The sequence below is a fragment of the Aotus nancymaae genome, unplaced genomic scaffold, assembly GCF_030222135.1.
Source record: "Aotus nancymaae isolate 86718 unplaced genomic scaffold, 86718_ANA_hifiasm-v0.15.2.pri h1tg000003l, whole genome shotgun sequence".
Lineage (NCBI taxonomy): Eukaryota > Metazoa > Chordata > Mammalia > Primates > Aotidae > Aotus > Aotus nancymaae.
In genome coordinates this window covers 667,237-684,699 of record NW_026988414.1, presented here as the reverse complement: position 1 = coordinate 684,699, position 17,463 = coordinate 667,237, and the positions used below count along the sequence as shown (strand labels likewise).

The following is a 17,463-nucleotide window of genomic DNA, read 5'->3' as shown; positions in this document are numbered from 1 at the left end:
GGGTTAGGAGCTTGTTTTCTAAAGCTCTCAATCCTAGCTGTGTCTAGTTAGAATCACTGGGGAGTTGGTGAATGAGTCTGATTTCCAGTCCTTCCCTTCCCTAGCCCAATTAGGATCTGTATTTTTAACTCATTCCTCTGGGGATTGTTGCATAAACCAGCCTAGCACTGGTCTCTACTGGCCCCTCATCTCGGGTCTGCCCAGGGAAGTGGCAGGATTGTGTAGCACTTCTATTTTTTTTTTTGAGATGGAGTCTCGCACTGTTGCCCAGGCTATAGTGCAGTGACGTGATCTCGGCTCACTGCAATCTCTGTCTCCTGGGTTCAAGTAGTTCTGGCTCAGCCTCCCGAGTAGCTGGGACTACAGGCATGCACCACCATGCCCAGCCAATTTTTTTTTTTTTTTTTTTTTTTTTTTGTATTTTTAGTAGAGACGGGGTTTCACTATGTTGGCCTGGATGGTCTTGATCTCCTGACCTCATGATCTGCCCACCTTGGCCTCCCAAAGTGCTGGGATTACAGGTGTGAGCCACTGTGCCTGGCCTGTGTAGCACTTCTTGCTGGAAATTTCTCCTTGGAAGCCGAGGGTGGCTAGAGGTTTAGGTGGTGATTGCGATTTTCCACGTGTTCTACTCAGGGATTTTGAAGTAGCTCATGTATTTCAGGGGAGTTGATCAGGTCTTGAAATGCGAGGGCTTTTCGTTTGCTTGTCTTGATGTATCTCCAGGGCCTCTCCCTCGCCCCTGTTTTAATGTGTAGCTCAGTGCTAACCCTAAGTGGGGTGGTCAGCATTTGTTGAAGGAATGACCTAATGCTGTTTTCATCAGGGTTGTTTTAATCTCTCTGGGTTGTAGGATTGGGGAAGGAGTGGGGGTGATTGTTACACTTGAATTACACATGCACAGAAGTGATATCCTGTAATTTAGTTATCACTGTGCATGTGTCTCACTTAAAACAGCACTCACTGCCTTTCCAGTGCCCCATACAAGACTGTTTTGTTTGTTTCATTTTAAAGGACAAGAGTTATATCTTTCTTGGATTAATTAAGATGAGCTGTTTTGTAGGCCTATAAAAATTTATATGTAGAAGAAACTTCTTTCTAAGCATCAGTTTCATCTCCTTATTGGAGAAGATGAGGAAGCATGGCCAAGAGGAGTGACCTCAGCTTGCCCCAAGTCACACAGCAAAGGGATTGAAAGGCTGGAGCCAAACATGTTCTGGGTCTCTCCCTTAAGGGTCGTGTAACTCAGACACCTTGGTACTTCAACTTCTAACCAAAAGGTGACCAAAAACAGGCATCTGTTTCATCTGATTTCTTGTTGGCCTCTAATAATTTCCACCCGATCTCACTACATTTGGCGATAGGAAGCATCATTTTAAAAAGACAGGTTTCTGCTTGTGAGCTACACAAGTGCCCCACACCTCTGCTGGAAGGACAGCAGCTGTGCCTTGCCTGTCTTGTGGGCTGGTGGATCTTGACTAAAAGGTACCATTGCTAAACAAAGCCCAAAACCACTGTGTCCGGAACTTGCTCCTGTTTTTTGTTTTTTGGTTTTTGGTGTTTTTTGAGTCAGAGTCTTGCTGTGTTGCTAGGCTAGAATGCAGTGGCCCAATTTCCGCTCACCGCAGCCTCTGCCCCCCCGGGTTCAAGCGATTCTCCTGCCTCAGCCTCCCAAGTAGCTGGGACTACAGGCATATACCACCATGCTCAGCTAATTTTTGTATTTTTAGTAGAGATGGGGTTTCACCATCTTGGCCAGGATGGTCTCGATCTCTTGACCTTGTGATCCTCCCGCCTTGGCCTCCCAAAGTGTTGGGATTACAGGCATGAGCCACTGTGCCTGGCCTCGCCCCTGTTTTAATGTGTAGCTCAGTGCTAACCCTAAGTGGGGTAGTCAGCATTTGTTGAAGGAATGACCTAAGGCTGTTTTCATCAGGGTTGTTTTAATCTCTCTGGGTTGTAGGATTGGGGAAGGAGTGGGGGTGATTGTTATTCACTGATGAAACCTTCTCTCTGAGTAGATCTCATTTTATATTTCACAGTCAGACTTCCCTCAGCAAGTTCATTCTCATTGGCCAAGGATCTGTCCCAACCTTCCCACACAGATTTAACATTTCTTCACTTTTGTTTTTTTTTGTTTTTTATTTTATTTTTTTGGTGAAGGAGGGGGTCCCTTGACCTTCAGAACCTCATACGATCCCTCCTTCCCCCTCCTCTTTCCTCTCCCCTTTGCCCCCTTTCAATTTCCAGATGTGACAAGCTGGAGGGAGGGCGGTGGGCGACACATAATTTCTGCCACGTCTCTCAGCACCTCCCCAACTGAGCTGGGCAGCAGGAACTCGAGTACAGGAGATGGAGCCCCCTCCTCGGCATGTACCAGCGATTCTAAGGACCCCTCTCTCCGCCCGGCTCAGCCTGTCCGAAAAGGGGCTTCACAGTTCATGGGAAATGTATACCACCCACCTACATACCATGACATGCTTCCTGCTTTTGTAAGTCTTCAGAGTGTACGTTTTTTTTTCCCCCATGATGTTGGATTGTTTGTGTCCAGCATAACCTAGGTCAAGTGGTTGAATGTCACCCTTTGGGGTCTCCTCTTGGCCCTGTCACCCTACTTCCGAGGTTTCCACTCATTTTGGATTTTCTCTCCCTGCTTTTTAAATCTTAAGGGCCTCTGGCTTCTTTCCCTGGTGATGTGGATATGATTTTAGCTGTGGTTCGTTAGAAACAGGAGAGGCAGGTTTTCTCTGACATAGGTTCCCCAGTCTACTTACTGACAGCAAGAATGAAATGGGGGAGATGGTGGTAGGATTGATTAGGAAACCCTAAGACTTTCCTGTTTCTTTTTCCCATTTTCCACTTTCCAAAACAAATTCTAATTTAAGTGGAAATTGCAATTTGGGCCATTACTAGCAAATCCTGTTCATTGATGTTATGTTTCAGATGTGTTCGCCAAAGTCATCAGAGAACCAGGGTACAGTGGAACGAGGCTCTTTTCCCCTTCCTCAGCTCCGCCTTGAACCCCGAGTTCCTTTTAGACAGTTCCAGATGAATGACCAAGATGGGTGAGTCTATCACGTTACAGTCACGTGTGTAGAGGTGACTCTGGTGGTGATTCTGGTCAGGATGAGGAGCTGATGAGAAAAGTGCTGTGTCTCCTGGAGAACAGAGAACTTAACCAGCTCAGCATGGCAGGGTGTATGGGGTGGTGGTTGGGATTTGGAGCTGGCTCAGAGATTGAGTCATTATTTCAAGTTCCTGGTAGAGTTGAAGTTCTGGCACGTGCGTGTTGCTGCTGCCCTAGGCCTTAGCAACCAGCATGTAAAACCGCAGGACAAGGCAGAACTTCTTTCTGGGATGTACTTGTTTGCTCATTATGTATTTCTTTTAAAGGATCCGATAGAAATACTAAACATGAACCTTTGCAGTATGGAATTTATTTTTGGAAAGGTATTTGATTTTGCCTCTATCTGTATACTGGACATGATTCCATCATCTTTACTTTTCTCTCTTTTATCAGAAAAGAAAACAGGCTGGGAGTGTCTCGCCCACTCCACCCACTAAGGCAGCTGGTGGAGCGGGTGCCACGGCCCACCATTATCAACGCAGAAAACCTGAAGGGCCTTGACGATCTGGACACTGATGCCGATGATGGCTGGGCAGGTGGGCAGAGAAGCCCTGGTGGTTTAGACGGGCAGGACCCAAGTCCACCTGTACTGACCAGGGATGGAAACCCCCTGGCACCACTGTGTGTTTTCCCTTGGCAGGATAGGGACTAACAGCAGGACAGCGAGGCAGCCCCAATGCCCTGCATCCTCATTTGCAGCCCGTCTGGTGCCTCCTTCCTGGCCGAGCCATTAGCTTCTTTTGGTCTTTATTCTTGAACTTAGAGTTTTGTGATTAACTTTTTTAAAATTATTGATGAAGCAAAATTTAAACAAAAAAATGATAGCTCCCAGCCACCCATCACTCAGGTTCAATTAGTACCAATGTTCTGCCAATTGGTTTTTGTTTGTTTTAATTTTGTTCTGAGAGACAGGGTCTCAGCTACTCTGGGCATACTGCCTGTGGGTTAGCCCTACTCTGCAAGGAGCAGTAAAAAAAAAAATAATAAAGATAAAAAAGAAAGAGGAAGGGTCTGGCTATGTTTCCATTCTGGATTGGAGTGGCTGTTTACAGGGTCCATCATGGTGAGCTGTAGCCTCAAACCCCTGGCCTCAAGCATCCTCCTGCTTCAGCCTCTGGAGTAGCTGGAACTACAGGCAGGTGCCGCAAACTCTGTTTGTTCTGCCATTCTTATTGATCTCAACCCACTCCCCATACCCCAACCTGATTATTTTCTTTTATAATTATTTGTTTTCAGGTAGATTTTAATGACAGTGACAGGCATCCATCTCACATTTTAACTGTACAGTTTTACAAATGGATACGTGTATATCACACACACCCATATCCAAAGAGATAACAAATATCTCCTTCACCTCCCTCAGGTTTCCTCAGTGCTCCTCCCTGCGACTGCTCGAGGGCCTGCTGCTCTTCTGATTCACTTTACTCTAGATTAGTTTTTCCTGTTATCAAACTTCAGATGAGTGAAGTCATACAGTTTTTACTCTCTTATGGTTTTCATATTCACCAATGTTGTTTATATGCCAGTTGCTTTTAGTTGCTGAGATATGTTCCAGTGTATCAGTACACTGTAATTTGTTTGTACATTCAAGAGCCCCACTATACAGTATACTTCCGTTTCTCTTGGGTAAATATGTAGAATTTTTGGGTCAAAGGGTAGGCGTAGGATTAAGTGTTTAAGACCTGTCCAAACTTTCTCCCTGGTGGTTATGCCATTTTACGTTCCCAACAGCAGTGTGTGAAGTTGGTGGGTCTGCATCTTACATTTTGGTGTTCATTGTTTTTTTTGGGTTTTTTTTTTTTTTTTTTAAGAGACGAGGTCTCACTTTGTTTTCTAGGTTGGAATGCAGTGGCGTGATCAAAGCTCACTGGAGCCTTGAACATGTTTGTCTTTTTAATTTTAGCCATTCTAGTGGGTGTTTAGTGGTATCTCATTGTGCTTTTCATTTGCATTTTGCTGATGACTAATGATGATAAACACACTTTTATGTGTAATTTGATGACTGATATATCATCCTGTTTGGTGTCTGAATTGTAAAAAATTGAGTGGTAGGATACTAGCCCTGGATACAAATTCTTTAAAACTTTTATTTTGCAAATTTATTTCCTTATTGCATTATTTGTCTATTAATTTTTTTAAACACTGTTTTGGTGAGAAGTTTGAATTTTGAAGTTTAATGTATGAATTTGAGTTTTTTTTTTTCTGGTTATTATTTTTGTGTCCTAAAATCTTTGCTTCCCCTTGGTGGTGAAAATATTACTAGATGTTTTATAGTTTTAGCTGTTAATTTTAGGTCTTTGATACACATTGGGTTAATTTTTGTATATGGTATAAGATGACAGGTTTGTTTTTTCCCACATGGCCAGTTTTCTACAACATTTGTTGATAAGATTTTACTTTCCCTATCGAATTGCTTTGGAACTTTTGCCAAAAATCAATTGACTATAAAAGCGTTGGTCTATTTCTGGACACTATTCCATTGATCTGTTTGTTCCTCCTTATGCCAATACCACACTGTGGGTTTATAGGAAATCTTAGATTTTGGTAGTGTAAGTTTTCCAACTTCGTTCTTTTCCAAGATTGTTTGTTTCCACATAAATTTAGAATCAACCTGTCAGTATTTACAAAGTGCTTGCAGGCATTTTGGTTCAGATTATGTTGAATCTATATCGAGATAAGTGACATCTTAATTTTTTTTTCTGAAGACAGAGCCTTGCTTCGTCACCAAGGCTAGAGTGCAGTGACACGATGTCGCCTCACTGCACCCTCCGCCTCCCAGCTTCAAGCGATTCTTCTGCCTCAGCCTCCCAAGTAGCTGGGAGTACAGGTGTGCACCACCATGCCCAGCTAATTTTTCTGTTTTTAGTAGAGACAGGGTTTCACTATGTTGGCCAGGCTGGTCTTGAATTCCTGACCTCATGATCCACCCACCTTGGCCTCCCAAAGTGCTAGGATTACAGTTGTGAGCCACTGCACCCCACCTAACATCTTAATTTTGAAACTTGTTTTTTTCTTTTTGAGATGGAGTCTCTGCCACCTGTCACCGAGGCTGGAGTGCAGTGGCATGATCTCGGTTCACTGCAACCTCTGCCTACCGGGTTCAAGCTATTCTCCTGCCTCAGCCTCCCAAGTAGCTGGGATTACAGGTGTGGGCCACCACGCCCAGCTAATTTTTGTATTTTTAGTAGAGACTGGTTTCACCATGTTGGCCAGGCTGGTATCAAACTCCTCAGCTCGTGATCTACCGTGCCTGGCCCTTAATTTGGAATTTTTAGGAAGCTGGTGTATCTCTTTATTAGTACTTTGATTTCTCTCAGCAGTGTCTTGGCATTTTCACGTAGGGATCCTGAATGTCTTTTGTTAAATTTATTCTCAGGCATTTTATGGTTTTTTGATGCTATTATAAGTGACAGTGATTTTTAAGAACTATTTTATTTTTCAAGGGTTTGTTGTCACTATATAGAAAACACAGTTGATTTTTCTGTATTCACTGGTACCAGACACTTCGTTGAATACATTAATTAGTTTTACTAGTTTTTGTTGATTTCTTAAGAGTTTTCTACATAAACCATTACGTAGTTTGTAAATAAGGACAGTTTTACATTGTCTTTTTCAGATTACTTCCTTTCTACTTAGTGTTTTTTGCCTCTGGTATACTTCTGGTATAATACTAACCTCAAGTTATTTCTGATCTTAGGAAGAAAATGTTTTGTGTGTCAGCATGAAGTGTCAGCTGTGGATTTTTTGGAGGTGCTGTTTATCAGGTTGAGGATGTGTTGCCTTCTATGGTCTAGTTTGCTGAGCCTTTGATTTTTTGTTTTTGTTTTTGTTTTTGTTTTTGAGACAGAGTCTTGTTCTGTTCCCCTGGCTGGAGTGCGGTGGCGTGATCTCGGTTCACTGCAACCTCCACCTCCCAGGTTCAAGGATTCTCCTTGCCTCAGCCTCCCACCCAGCCAGGATTACAGGCGCCTACCACCACACTCGGCTAATTTTTTTGTTTTTAGTAGAGACGGGGTTTCACTATGTTGGCCAGGCTGGTCTCAAACTCCTCACCTCGTGATCAGCCCACCTCTGCCTGCCAAAGTACTGGGATTATAGACATGAGCCACGGCGCCCGGCTGGGCTTTTTGTTTTATAAATTATGGGTGTTGCATTGTGTTCACTGCTTTCCTGCATCTGTGATCATATTGTTTTTCTCCTTTATTTTGATAGTAGACTGCATCGATTTTTTTTTTTAATGCTAAACCAACCTTACATTCTTAGAATAAACCCTTCTTGTATGCCTAGACTAAATTTGTTAATATGTATTAAAGTTCTGTCATGAGGGATATTGGTTTGTAATTTTCTATGCTTTTAATGTCTCTGTCAGGTTTTGGTATCGAGTTATGCTGGGCTCATAAAATGAGTTGTGGAGTGTTCCTTCTCTACTTTCCTAAAGAATAAGATTGCTGTTTTTGTAAGATTGGTATTATTTCTTTTTCTTTCTTTTGAGATAGGGTCTCTCACTTTGTCACCCAGGCTGGGTACACTGCTGTACAATAATGGCTTAATGCAGCCTCAAAATGTTGGGCTCAAGTGATCCTCCTGCCTCACCTCTGAGTTGCTGGGTTTACAGGTGTGAGCCACTGTGCCTGGCCAGTATTACCTTACCAGTGAAACAATTTTGCCTCTGGAGTTTTCATTGTGGAAATACTTTCAGTAATTTATTTTCTTTGATTAGTTTTGAGACTGTGCAGAATCCCTGTGTCATTTTGTGTGAGTTTTTTGGTAAGTTGTGTTTTTTGAGGAATTTGTTCATTTCTTTTGAGTTGTTGAAATTATTAACATAATGTTGAAAATATATTACAATATCTTTTTGATGTCTTTAGGATCTGTAGTGATATCCTTTAATTCCTGATAATTTGGTAATTTGTGTATTTTTTTTTCTTCATTTCTGCCAAGGAATTGAATTGTTATATTAATCTTTATGAAGCAGCAGCTTCTGGCATTGTTCGCTTTCTCCATTGTTTGACTTGTTTTCTATATATATTTTAAATGATTTTTTTTTCTTTCTTTTTTTTTTTTTGAGACGGAATTTCACTCTTGTTACCCAGGCTGGAGTGCAATGGCGTGATCTCGGCTCACCGCAACCTCCGCCTCCTGGGTTCAGGCAATTCTCCTGCCTCAGCCTCCTGAGTAGTTGGGATTACAGTCACATGCCACTATGCCCAGCTAATTTTTTGTATTTTTGGTAGAGACGGGGTTTCACCATGTTGACCAGGATGGTCTCGATCTCTTGACCTCGTGATCCACCCGCCTCGGCCTCCCAAAGTGCTGGGATTACAGGTGTGAGCCACCACGCCTGGCTTAAATGATTTTTTAAATAATTGGGGCAGTTTTTTATTATTGGCCATTTCTAGATTGCTAATTTAGTTGTCTTATAACCAGAGAGCACATTCTGTATGATATCACTTGTTTTCAAGTTAGTAAACCTTGTTTTATGACTAGGATATGATTGGTCTTGGAGAATACTTCAAGTGCACTTTGAAAGTATATATTCTACAGTTGTTGCTGGGTGTCATGTTTTGTACATTTACAGTTAGGGTGGTTTTTGGTGGCATTCAAATCTTTTTTTTGGCTTGTTTTTGTTTTTGTTTTGTTTTGGAGTCTTGCTCTGTCGGCAGACTGGAGTGCAGTGTCTCGATCTTGGCTCACTGCAGCCTCCCCCTCCTGGGTTCAGGTGATTCTCCTGCCTTAGCCTCCCTCAAGTAGCTGGGATTACAGGCGTGCACCAGCATGCCTAGCTTATATTTGTATTTTAAGTAGAGACAGGGTTTCGCCATGTTGGCCAGGATGGTCTCAATCTCTTAACCTTGTGATCTTCCCACCTTGGCCTCCCAAAGTGCTGGGATTACAGACATGAGCCACTGCGCCCGGCCAATGGTGGTATTCAGATCTTATTGTATACTTACTGATAATTTTGTCTGCTTCTATCAATTAAGGAAAGCGAGATGTTCAGTTCTAATCATGGATTTATCTATTTCTCCCATTAACACTCTTGGTTTCTGCTTTATTTATTTTGAAGCTGCTCTTAGGCATACACATATTTCTAGTTTCTGTGCCTTTCTGGTGTAATTCCACATGTCCTTCTTTATCTCTAGTAGTCTGTTATCTTGCAGTCTGTTTTGTCCTGTGTTCATACCAATTGCTCTGACCCTACTTACTGTTTCCACGGAATATCTGTTTCCATTCTTTTCCTTTCAACTCCCTTGTGTTTGTATTTAAAGTGATTATTTAGCAGATAGCACATAATTGCAACTTGCTTTTTAAGTTTCTAACTCTGCCTTTTAATTGTATTGAGTTTTGTTGTTGCCTTTAAAATTTTTTTTATTTTAATTTAATTAATTTTTTCTAGAAATGGGATCTTGCTTTGTTGCCCAAGCTGGTCTCAAGCTCCTGGGCTCAAGCAATCCTCCTGCCTTAGTCTCCTGTGTGGCCAGAACTGCAGACATACATCATGGTGCTCAGTTACCCTTGTTTTTGAGGCAGGGTCTTGCTCTGTTACCCAAGCTAGAGTGCACTGGCACAGTCACAGCTCATGGCAGCCTCACTTTCCTGGGCTTAGGTGATTCTCTCACCTTAGCCTTCAGAGTAGCGGGGACTACTGGCGTGCACCCCCATGACCGGCTAATTTTTTGTATTTTTAGTAGAGACATGGTTTTGCCATGTTGCCCAGACTGGTCTCAAATTCTGGGCCTCAAGTGATCCTCCTGCTTCGACCTCCCAAAGTGCTGGGATTACAGGTGTGAGCCACTGTGAATCATATGACTATATGAGTCACATAATTTTCATATAATTATATGATTAACATAATTTCATATAACATAAAATATACCCTTTTGAAGTCTGGTTTAGTGTTTTTAGTATATTCACAAAGTTGTACAACTACCACCACTATTCCAGAATGCTTCCATCACTCAAAAAAGAAACCCCATACCTGTTGGTAGGCATTCTCTCCCACCTCCTACTTTCCAACCACAAATCTGCTTTCCATCTCTATGGATTTGCATATTCTGGACATTGCCTGTCACTGGAATCATACAATATGTGGCCTTTCTTATCTGGGTTCTTTCACTTAGCATAATGTTTTCACAGTTAATTATGTTATAGCATGTGTTTGTATTCATTCTTTTTTATGGTCACATAATATTCCATTGTGTAGACCTACCACACTGTTCATGAGGTCGGAGGTGATGGACACTTTTTGCCATCTGAGCCACTTGGACTGAGCAATGCCTGGGGCAAGTGGTAACTCACAGATCTCACAAGTCATGTTTCTGTATTGCAAGGGTAGACAGCTATCTCATTTCTGCCTGGTTTGTTCACCCTCTTGGGCATTAAAATACATTTTAAAGATACATTGTTCAGATTTAAGAATTGTTACCTATGGGAGGATTAGTCTAACCAAGCTGTCCTAAAGTCACCAGGGGAGGCAGCCAGGTGGTTGACTCAGCTCCTCTGCTGAAATAGTGAGATTCCTGAGCAAAGGAAGCTTTCCCATGGTGCCTGGGCACCACTGACCTTTTCGTTTTTTCTCATTCTTCCTGGGCTCTCCTGTTGCTGTAGGCCTCCACGAAGAAGTGGACTATTCTGAGAAACTCAAGTTCAGCGATGATGAAGAGGAGGAAGAAGTTGTGAAGGATGGCAGGCCAAAGTGGTAAGGACCCCTGTCCCATCAGTGTGAGCGCATCCATACTTATTAGTGCTGCTATGTGCCGAGAGCATTTCCCAGTTTCCATAGCAATCTGGAAGGGCAGATACTATTTCCAGTTTGGGAGTGACAGCTGCCGATCATGGCTGTGAAGGAGTAGAGCCAGGGTTTGCCTGCAGATGCTACTGCGTCCTCTGCATAGTCAGCCTCTTCACCACCGTGTCAGTGTGCACGCGAGTGTGTTACGCAGACCATGTCTTCATGGATTGCTTGTGGCCGTTAAGCTCAAAAAGGCTTCTGTGGCCAAGCAAATTTGGGAAACTTCCCTGGGTTCAAATTCTTTTTTGTTGGAGACAGGCTGTCACTATGTCACCCGGGCTGGAGTGCGGTGGCATGATCTCGACTCACTACAACCTCTGTCTTCTGCGCTCAGTGATTCTCCCACCTCGGCCTCCCAAGTAGCTGGGACCACAGATGAGTGCCACCATGCCCAGCTAATATGTCTGCCAGAGATGGCGTTTTGCCACATTACCCAGATTTGGTCTCTAGCTGTTGGGCTTAAGTGGTCCACCCGCTACAGCCTCCCAAAGTGCTGGGATAACAGACATGAGCCATCACGCCCAGCTTCAACTTCTTTCTTTCTTTCTTTTTTTTTTTTTTTTTTTTGAGATGGAGTTTTGCTCTTGTTACCCAGGCTGGAGTGCAATGGTGCGATCTCGGCTCACCGCAACCTCTGCCTCCTGGGTTCAAGCAATTCTCCTGCCTCAGCCTCCTGAGTAGCTGGGACTACAGGCGCGCGCCATCATGCTCGGCTAATTTTTTGTATTTTTAGTAGAGATGGGGTTTCACCATGTTGACCAGGATGGTCTCGATCTCTTGACCTCGTGATCCACCCCTCGGCCTCCCCAAGTGCTGGGATTATAGGCGTGAGCCACTGCGCCCAGCCAACTTCTTTCTTTACTCCAAGACCCCTCAGAGGCTTGAACATGCTAAAGTACACTGAGGGCCAGGTGCAGTGGATCACGCCTGTAATCCCAACACTTCGGAGGCCAGGGCAGGCAGACCACTTGAGGCCAGGAGTTTGCCGAAGATGGTGAAACCCCGTCTCTACTAAAAATACAAAAATTAGCCAGGTGTGGTGTCACAGGCCTGTAATCCCAGCTGCTCGGGAGGCTGAGGTGGGAGAATTGCTTGAACCCAGAAGGCAGAGGGTGCAGTGAATGGAGATCACGCCACTGCACTCTAGCCTGGGCAACAGAGCAAAACTCGGTCTCAAAAAAAATAAAATAAAAAAATTAAGTACACTGGGGAGGTGGAGAAGCAGAATGGATGCCAGCTTTCCTGAATTTATTTGTCCATGTTAATCTTGTCTCTCTCTCTCTCTCTTTTTTTTTGGGGTCATTTCCTTGGACTAGTTTAGTTTTACTTTATTTCCTTTAGAAAGTACTGCATTGTACTCTCATCCCTCCAGCTTTTATCATAATATTAGTAGCATTTACTAATACTTTTAAAATAATACCCCAAAATTAGCTGGGCATGGTGTGCACCTTTAGTCCCAGCTACTCAGGAGGCTGAGGTGGGAGGACTGCTGGAGTCCAGAAGGTCGAAGCTGCAGTGTAGAATGCCTATTTGCTTCACATTTATCACTGTTTTCCTTTAAAATGTGATTGTTTTATATTGTTTAGATATTAATGCTTTGCTGTTGTCTTGGAAATATTTTTCTCTTTGTTTTCTTGTTAATAACTGAATATTGTTCAGTCAAATCTGTGAGTCATCTTTTTCTTTGTTATTTCATCCTTTACTTAAAAGTGCCTAAAGTAAGTGCCCATCTTCTGGAAGGAGTTGGTAATAATCTTCTGCTACTCCTTCTCTGATGGCACACAAAAAATGAAATTCTGTAATTTCCTTTCATGCTGTTTGATTTCAGCTGAAGCTTTGGATGCAGTCGGGACATACCTATGGGTCAGTTCCTGGAACACGAAGCTCAGAAGGAGCTGTGATTAAGAATTTAAATCAAAGGCAAAGACATAAGCTCTTAGAGACTGATTGGAGCAGTAGAACACTGTTCCTTGTCTGTTTGAGGCGATGGGAACTGAATATTTCACTGAAGGAATTGGACATTGGTTTTGGAGGCAATTTTGCCCCTGGCTTTGACCCAGAGCGCTTCAAAATCAGAGTGCCTGAACTACCTCCTCCTGAAACCTGCTCTTTTTTTCATGTTCTCTGAGCTGGTTAGTGACCTGATAGAGCATCCACATCTTATTTGACATCTTTATTTCCTCATACACGATTGCCTCCCAAAACTTGCCCTGACTCTGTCTCTTCTTTTCATTTCCTCTGGGGCTGTTGGGACCTCCTCCTTTTCCGAACCATCCATGCATCTACCAGTTCATCTCCATCCTTCCATCCTGTCCTCTGTGGCCCATCCTTCACACCCTGCCGTAGTCATCTTCTGAAAACATAGATCTTTTCCACAGGTCAGCAGCTTTCCTGTGGTCTCCATTTCTTACAAAGTCAAGTCGGAATCGCTGCCAGTTGTTGCCCGCTCTGTAATCTCCTGAGTTGTGTTACCTGCCTTGTCTTCCCTCCCTCCGCATGTACATATGTGTGGGTAGACACACAGGCCCACACACCTGCCATCCCCGATTCCCGCTTTTCTCTTATCTGCTGTATTCCTGGGCCCTTGTAAATGCTTCGTCCCAGTGCTGTTGCTTCTTCTACTGTGACATGTCCAGACGAGAATGGCACCCATCTCCCTTCTTGTCCAGCTGCCCATGCAGCTGTGTTTGGAATGCCTCCTCCTTTTCCATGCTGTGTAGGCTCTGCTTGTCTCTTCTTGCTCTCTTTATTTCGGCACTGTTCAGTAGTCATCTTTTGTTCTTTTGAGGGGCATTTATTGAGCATCCGGCTTGTGCAGAGCATAGGGAGGGAGTGCTACCGAAAGGAATCAGACACGCACCTGAGAGTACTGGTTCAAATCTGTGAGGAGTGTCCCCTTAACCTTGATGAGACTCAGCTACTGACTTTTTTTTTTGGAGACGAAGTCTTACCTTGTCACCCAGGCTGGAATGCAGTGGCATGATCTTGGCTTACTGCAACCTCCACCTCCCAGGTTCAAGCAATTCTCCTGCCTTGGCCTCTTGAGTAGCTGGGATTATAGGCGCGCACCACCACACTAGGCTAATTTTTGTATTTTTAGTAGAGACAGTTTCACTATGTTGGTCAGGCTGGTTTTGAACTCTTGACCTTGTGATCCGCCCACCTCTGCCTCCCAAAGTGCTAAGATTACAGGCGTGAGCCACCGCACCAGGCCCAGCTACTGTCTTTTCAAAGCAAGGGTATCCAATCATTTGGCTTCCCTGGGCCACGTCGGAAGAGTTGTCTTGGGCCACACATAAAATATACTAATGATAACTGGTAAGCGAAAAAGTCAGGAACAAATATCTCATAATGTGGATTTGTTGTGTTTTGTTTTTCCCTCAAAACAGAGTCTCATTCTGTTGCCCAGGCTGGAGTGTACTGGTGTAATCTTGGCTCACTGCAACCTTGACCTCTGGGGTTAAAGCAATTCTCCTGCCTCAGCCTCTCGTAGTTAGGATTATAGGTGTCCGCTACCACACCTGGCTAATTTTTGTACTTTTAGTAGAGACTTGGTTTCACCAGGTTGACCTGGCTGGTCTGGAACTCCTGACCTGAAGTGATCGGCCTGGCTCAACCTCCCAAAGTGCTAGAGTTATAGCTGTGAGCCACTGCACCCACCCTTTCAAAATGTTTTAAGTAAGTTGACAAATTTGTGTTGAGCTGCATCCAAAGCCCAAGGCCATCCTGGGCCTCATGCGGCCCTTAGGCTGTGGGTTGGACAAGTTTGCTTTAAAGTGAGGGTCATGAGGACTTATTTTGCGTCAGTGAAATAATGAGTGTGACACGTCCTGCCTGGAGCTCTGTTCATGAGAGTGACTTGATAAATGGTGGTTCTGAATTGTGGAATTCAGATGGACATGGTGGGAGTGGTGGTCCATTCTGATGAAGGAAATGATACAGTCAGCTAACTTTGGAATTCCCAAGGCCTCTGACCATTGAGATCAGACCTGCTTGACCTGACTGCAGAAACTTAACATCAAATGTGCTTTGTCCTAGGAACAGCTGGGACCCTAGGAGGCAGCGGCAGTTGTCAATGAGCTCTGCGGACAGTGTGGATGCCAAGCGGACTCAAGAGGAAGGGAAGGACTGGGCCGAAGCAGTGGGTGCATCCCGTGTTGTCCGAAAGCCACCAGACCCTCAGCCACCATCCAGGAAGCTTCATGGCTGGGCAGCAGGCCCTGACTACCAGGTACCGAGGGCCCTTGGCTGGCCTATGTATTTGAATTTCTCTGAGTTCAGTGGCGGGGTTTCTGAAAAAGTCCTGGGTGGGCATTTCCTTTTCATTTTTAGATTTCTTCTTTTTTTTTTTTAATAATCTGTTTGTAGAGGCAGAGTCTCACTGTGTTACCCAGGCTGGTCTCAAACTCCAGCTCAAGCGATGCAATGTGCTAGGATTACAGGTGCGAGCCCCCATGCCTGGCTATTTTTATTTTTTTTGAGATACGGTCTTGCTCTATCCTCCACCTCTCATCCTCAAGCCACCCTCCCATCTCAGCCACCTGAGTAGCTTGGGACTACTGGTGTGCCACCACTCCTGGCTCATTTCATTCATTTTTTGTAGAGACGAGGTCTTACTATGTTGCCAAGTCTGGTCTTGAACTCCTGGGCTCAACGGATCCTCCTGCCTCAGTCTCCCAAAGTGCTGAGATTATAGGCATGAGCCACTGTGTTTGTCCTATTGTTTTCATTAAAAAAAATTAAAACGGCTGGGCATGGTGACTCACACTTTGCGAGGCTGAGGTAGGAGGATCACTTGAGACCAGGAGTTCAAGACCATCCTGGCCAACACAGCGAAACCCTATCTCCGAAAAAAAGAAAAGAAAAGAAATCATTAAAACAGCCTCAAAGTGATAGAAAAAGTTGGAAGTACAATACAAACAAGGCTTTTTCTGAACTAATTGAGTAAGTAGTCAACCTGATGAGTCTCTTTACACTGTGGTGCTTGTTTCCTACCAAGACAGTGAAATTCCACCCAGGTAACCACAATGACTTCCAGGAAATTAGCCTTGATCATTGATTGCCATTCACCTTTTACCTGTTGTCCCATTAATGTTCTTACCCGAAAGAATCCAGTTCAGAATCACATACCTTTAGTTTTCTTCAGTCTGGATCAGTTCTTCAGCCTTTCCTTAACTTTCATGACTTTGAGGCTTTGCAACATTACAAACCAGTGGAATGCCCCTCAAATTGGGTTTATTATCATCTTTATTGTGAAGAGGTCCAAGATTGCCATCCTTGGCAGGGATCTCTCAGACATGACCTGACTTTTCTCATTGCATCCCAGCAGGGCAGCCACACCTTCACCCTATCTCCCTCTGGCTATGTTCACTTTAGTCTCTTGATTAACAGGGTCCCTGCCAGGTTTCATATTGTAGAGTTAACTCTTTTCCCTATTTGTAGTTGATAAGAATTTTGTTGAGGGAAACTTTGAGACTGAATACCCCTTTTCTGATCAAGCTTTTGGTTTATTTATTTATTTACATCAGTGGGTGGTAATCTGCTGCTGTCACCCGGTTGGGCATCGGAGCCCTGTCAGGCCAGTGCATGTCCTTTTTAACTGTCTTCATCCTTTTATGGAGCCCTTCCTTCATCTTTCCTGGACTCAATCTTGTTTTTGACCTGTCTTGTCTGGGATCAGCCCTTTCTCCATGAAGTCCTAGTTCTTTTTAGTGCAGAATGATATTTAGAAACCAGTATCTGAGCCCCAGCAGGCTCCTTGCTGTTGGGGTGTCACTGCTCCTGGACCTCCTCAGCGGACATTTGCGGGGCATGTATTTGGGTATATACATGTGTGCACAAATACATTCATACCTGTATTATTTCTGTATCTGTCCAGGTTGAGAACCCTGTGTTCTCATCGATACCTCTAGTTTCACAGACTCCATTCCTGTTCCTCCCAGTGCATGTTTGCACTTCCTTTCTCTAACAGTGCAAAGCTGTCCCTCGTATTTATACTCACTTGCTCAGTCTCCCTTTGTGTGACCAATCTCATTTCTGCTGTCATGCTCTCTTCCTTGCACAGATGCCCTCCTTGCCCACTCAGGTGTCATTTCCCCACTCCTGGATGCCCTGAGTGTCCCTGCAGGGCCAACTCTGCCTATGAATGTCCCCCTCGTCCAGCTTGGGCTCTAGCCCCACACCTTCACGTGCATGCCCTCCTCCCCTTGCCTGGACTCTGGCCATTTGGAGGGCAGTGAGCCACCAGGACTCCTTGGCACCAGGTGCCTGGCTTGTCTTGCCACACCTGATGACACTGGGACTGGACTGTTCAGGAGTGGGAGGGCTGGGGAGGGGAGAGTCATGACTTTGAATACACTTGGTAAAGCCTGCTATTTTCAATGCTCTTTGCTATTTATTTTTTATTATTTGTTTTTGGAGACAGAGTCTCACTCTGTCACCCAGGCTGGAGTGCATTGGAGTAATCTTGGCTCACTGCAACCTCTCCCTCCCGGGTTCAAGTGATTCTCCTGCCTCAGCCTCCCGTATAGCTGGGATTGCAGGCATG

The 17,463-nt window shown here is 44.2% G+C and overlaps 1 protein-coding gene across 11 annotated transcripts in view; it reads left to right on the top strand.

Annotated features, from left to right (window-relative positions):
- PRRC2B (proline rich coiled-coil 2B) overlaps positions 1–17,463 on the top strand; it is a 118,466-nt gene that overhangs the window by 64,635 nt on the left and 36,368 nt on the right. For 9 of the 11 annotated variants that reach the window (XM_064376891.1, XM_064376906.1, XM_064376894.1 and 6 more), the window contains 5 exons: positions 2,251–2,492; positions 2,944–3,065; positions 3,521–3,663; positions 10,733–10,823; positions 14,955–15,147. In XM_064376891.1, coding sequence (XP_064232961.1) covers positions 2,251–2,492; positions 2,944–3,065; positions 3,521–3,663; positions 10,733–10,823; positions 14,955–15,147 — 791 coding nt within the window. The remainder of the gene's footprint in view (positions 1–2,250; positions 2,493–2,943; positions 3,066–3,520; positions 3,664–10,732; positions 10,824–14,954; positions 15,148–17,463) is intronic. The other 2 variants (XM_064376899.1, XM_064376920.1) reach the window with 2 other exon arrangements.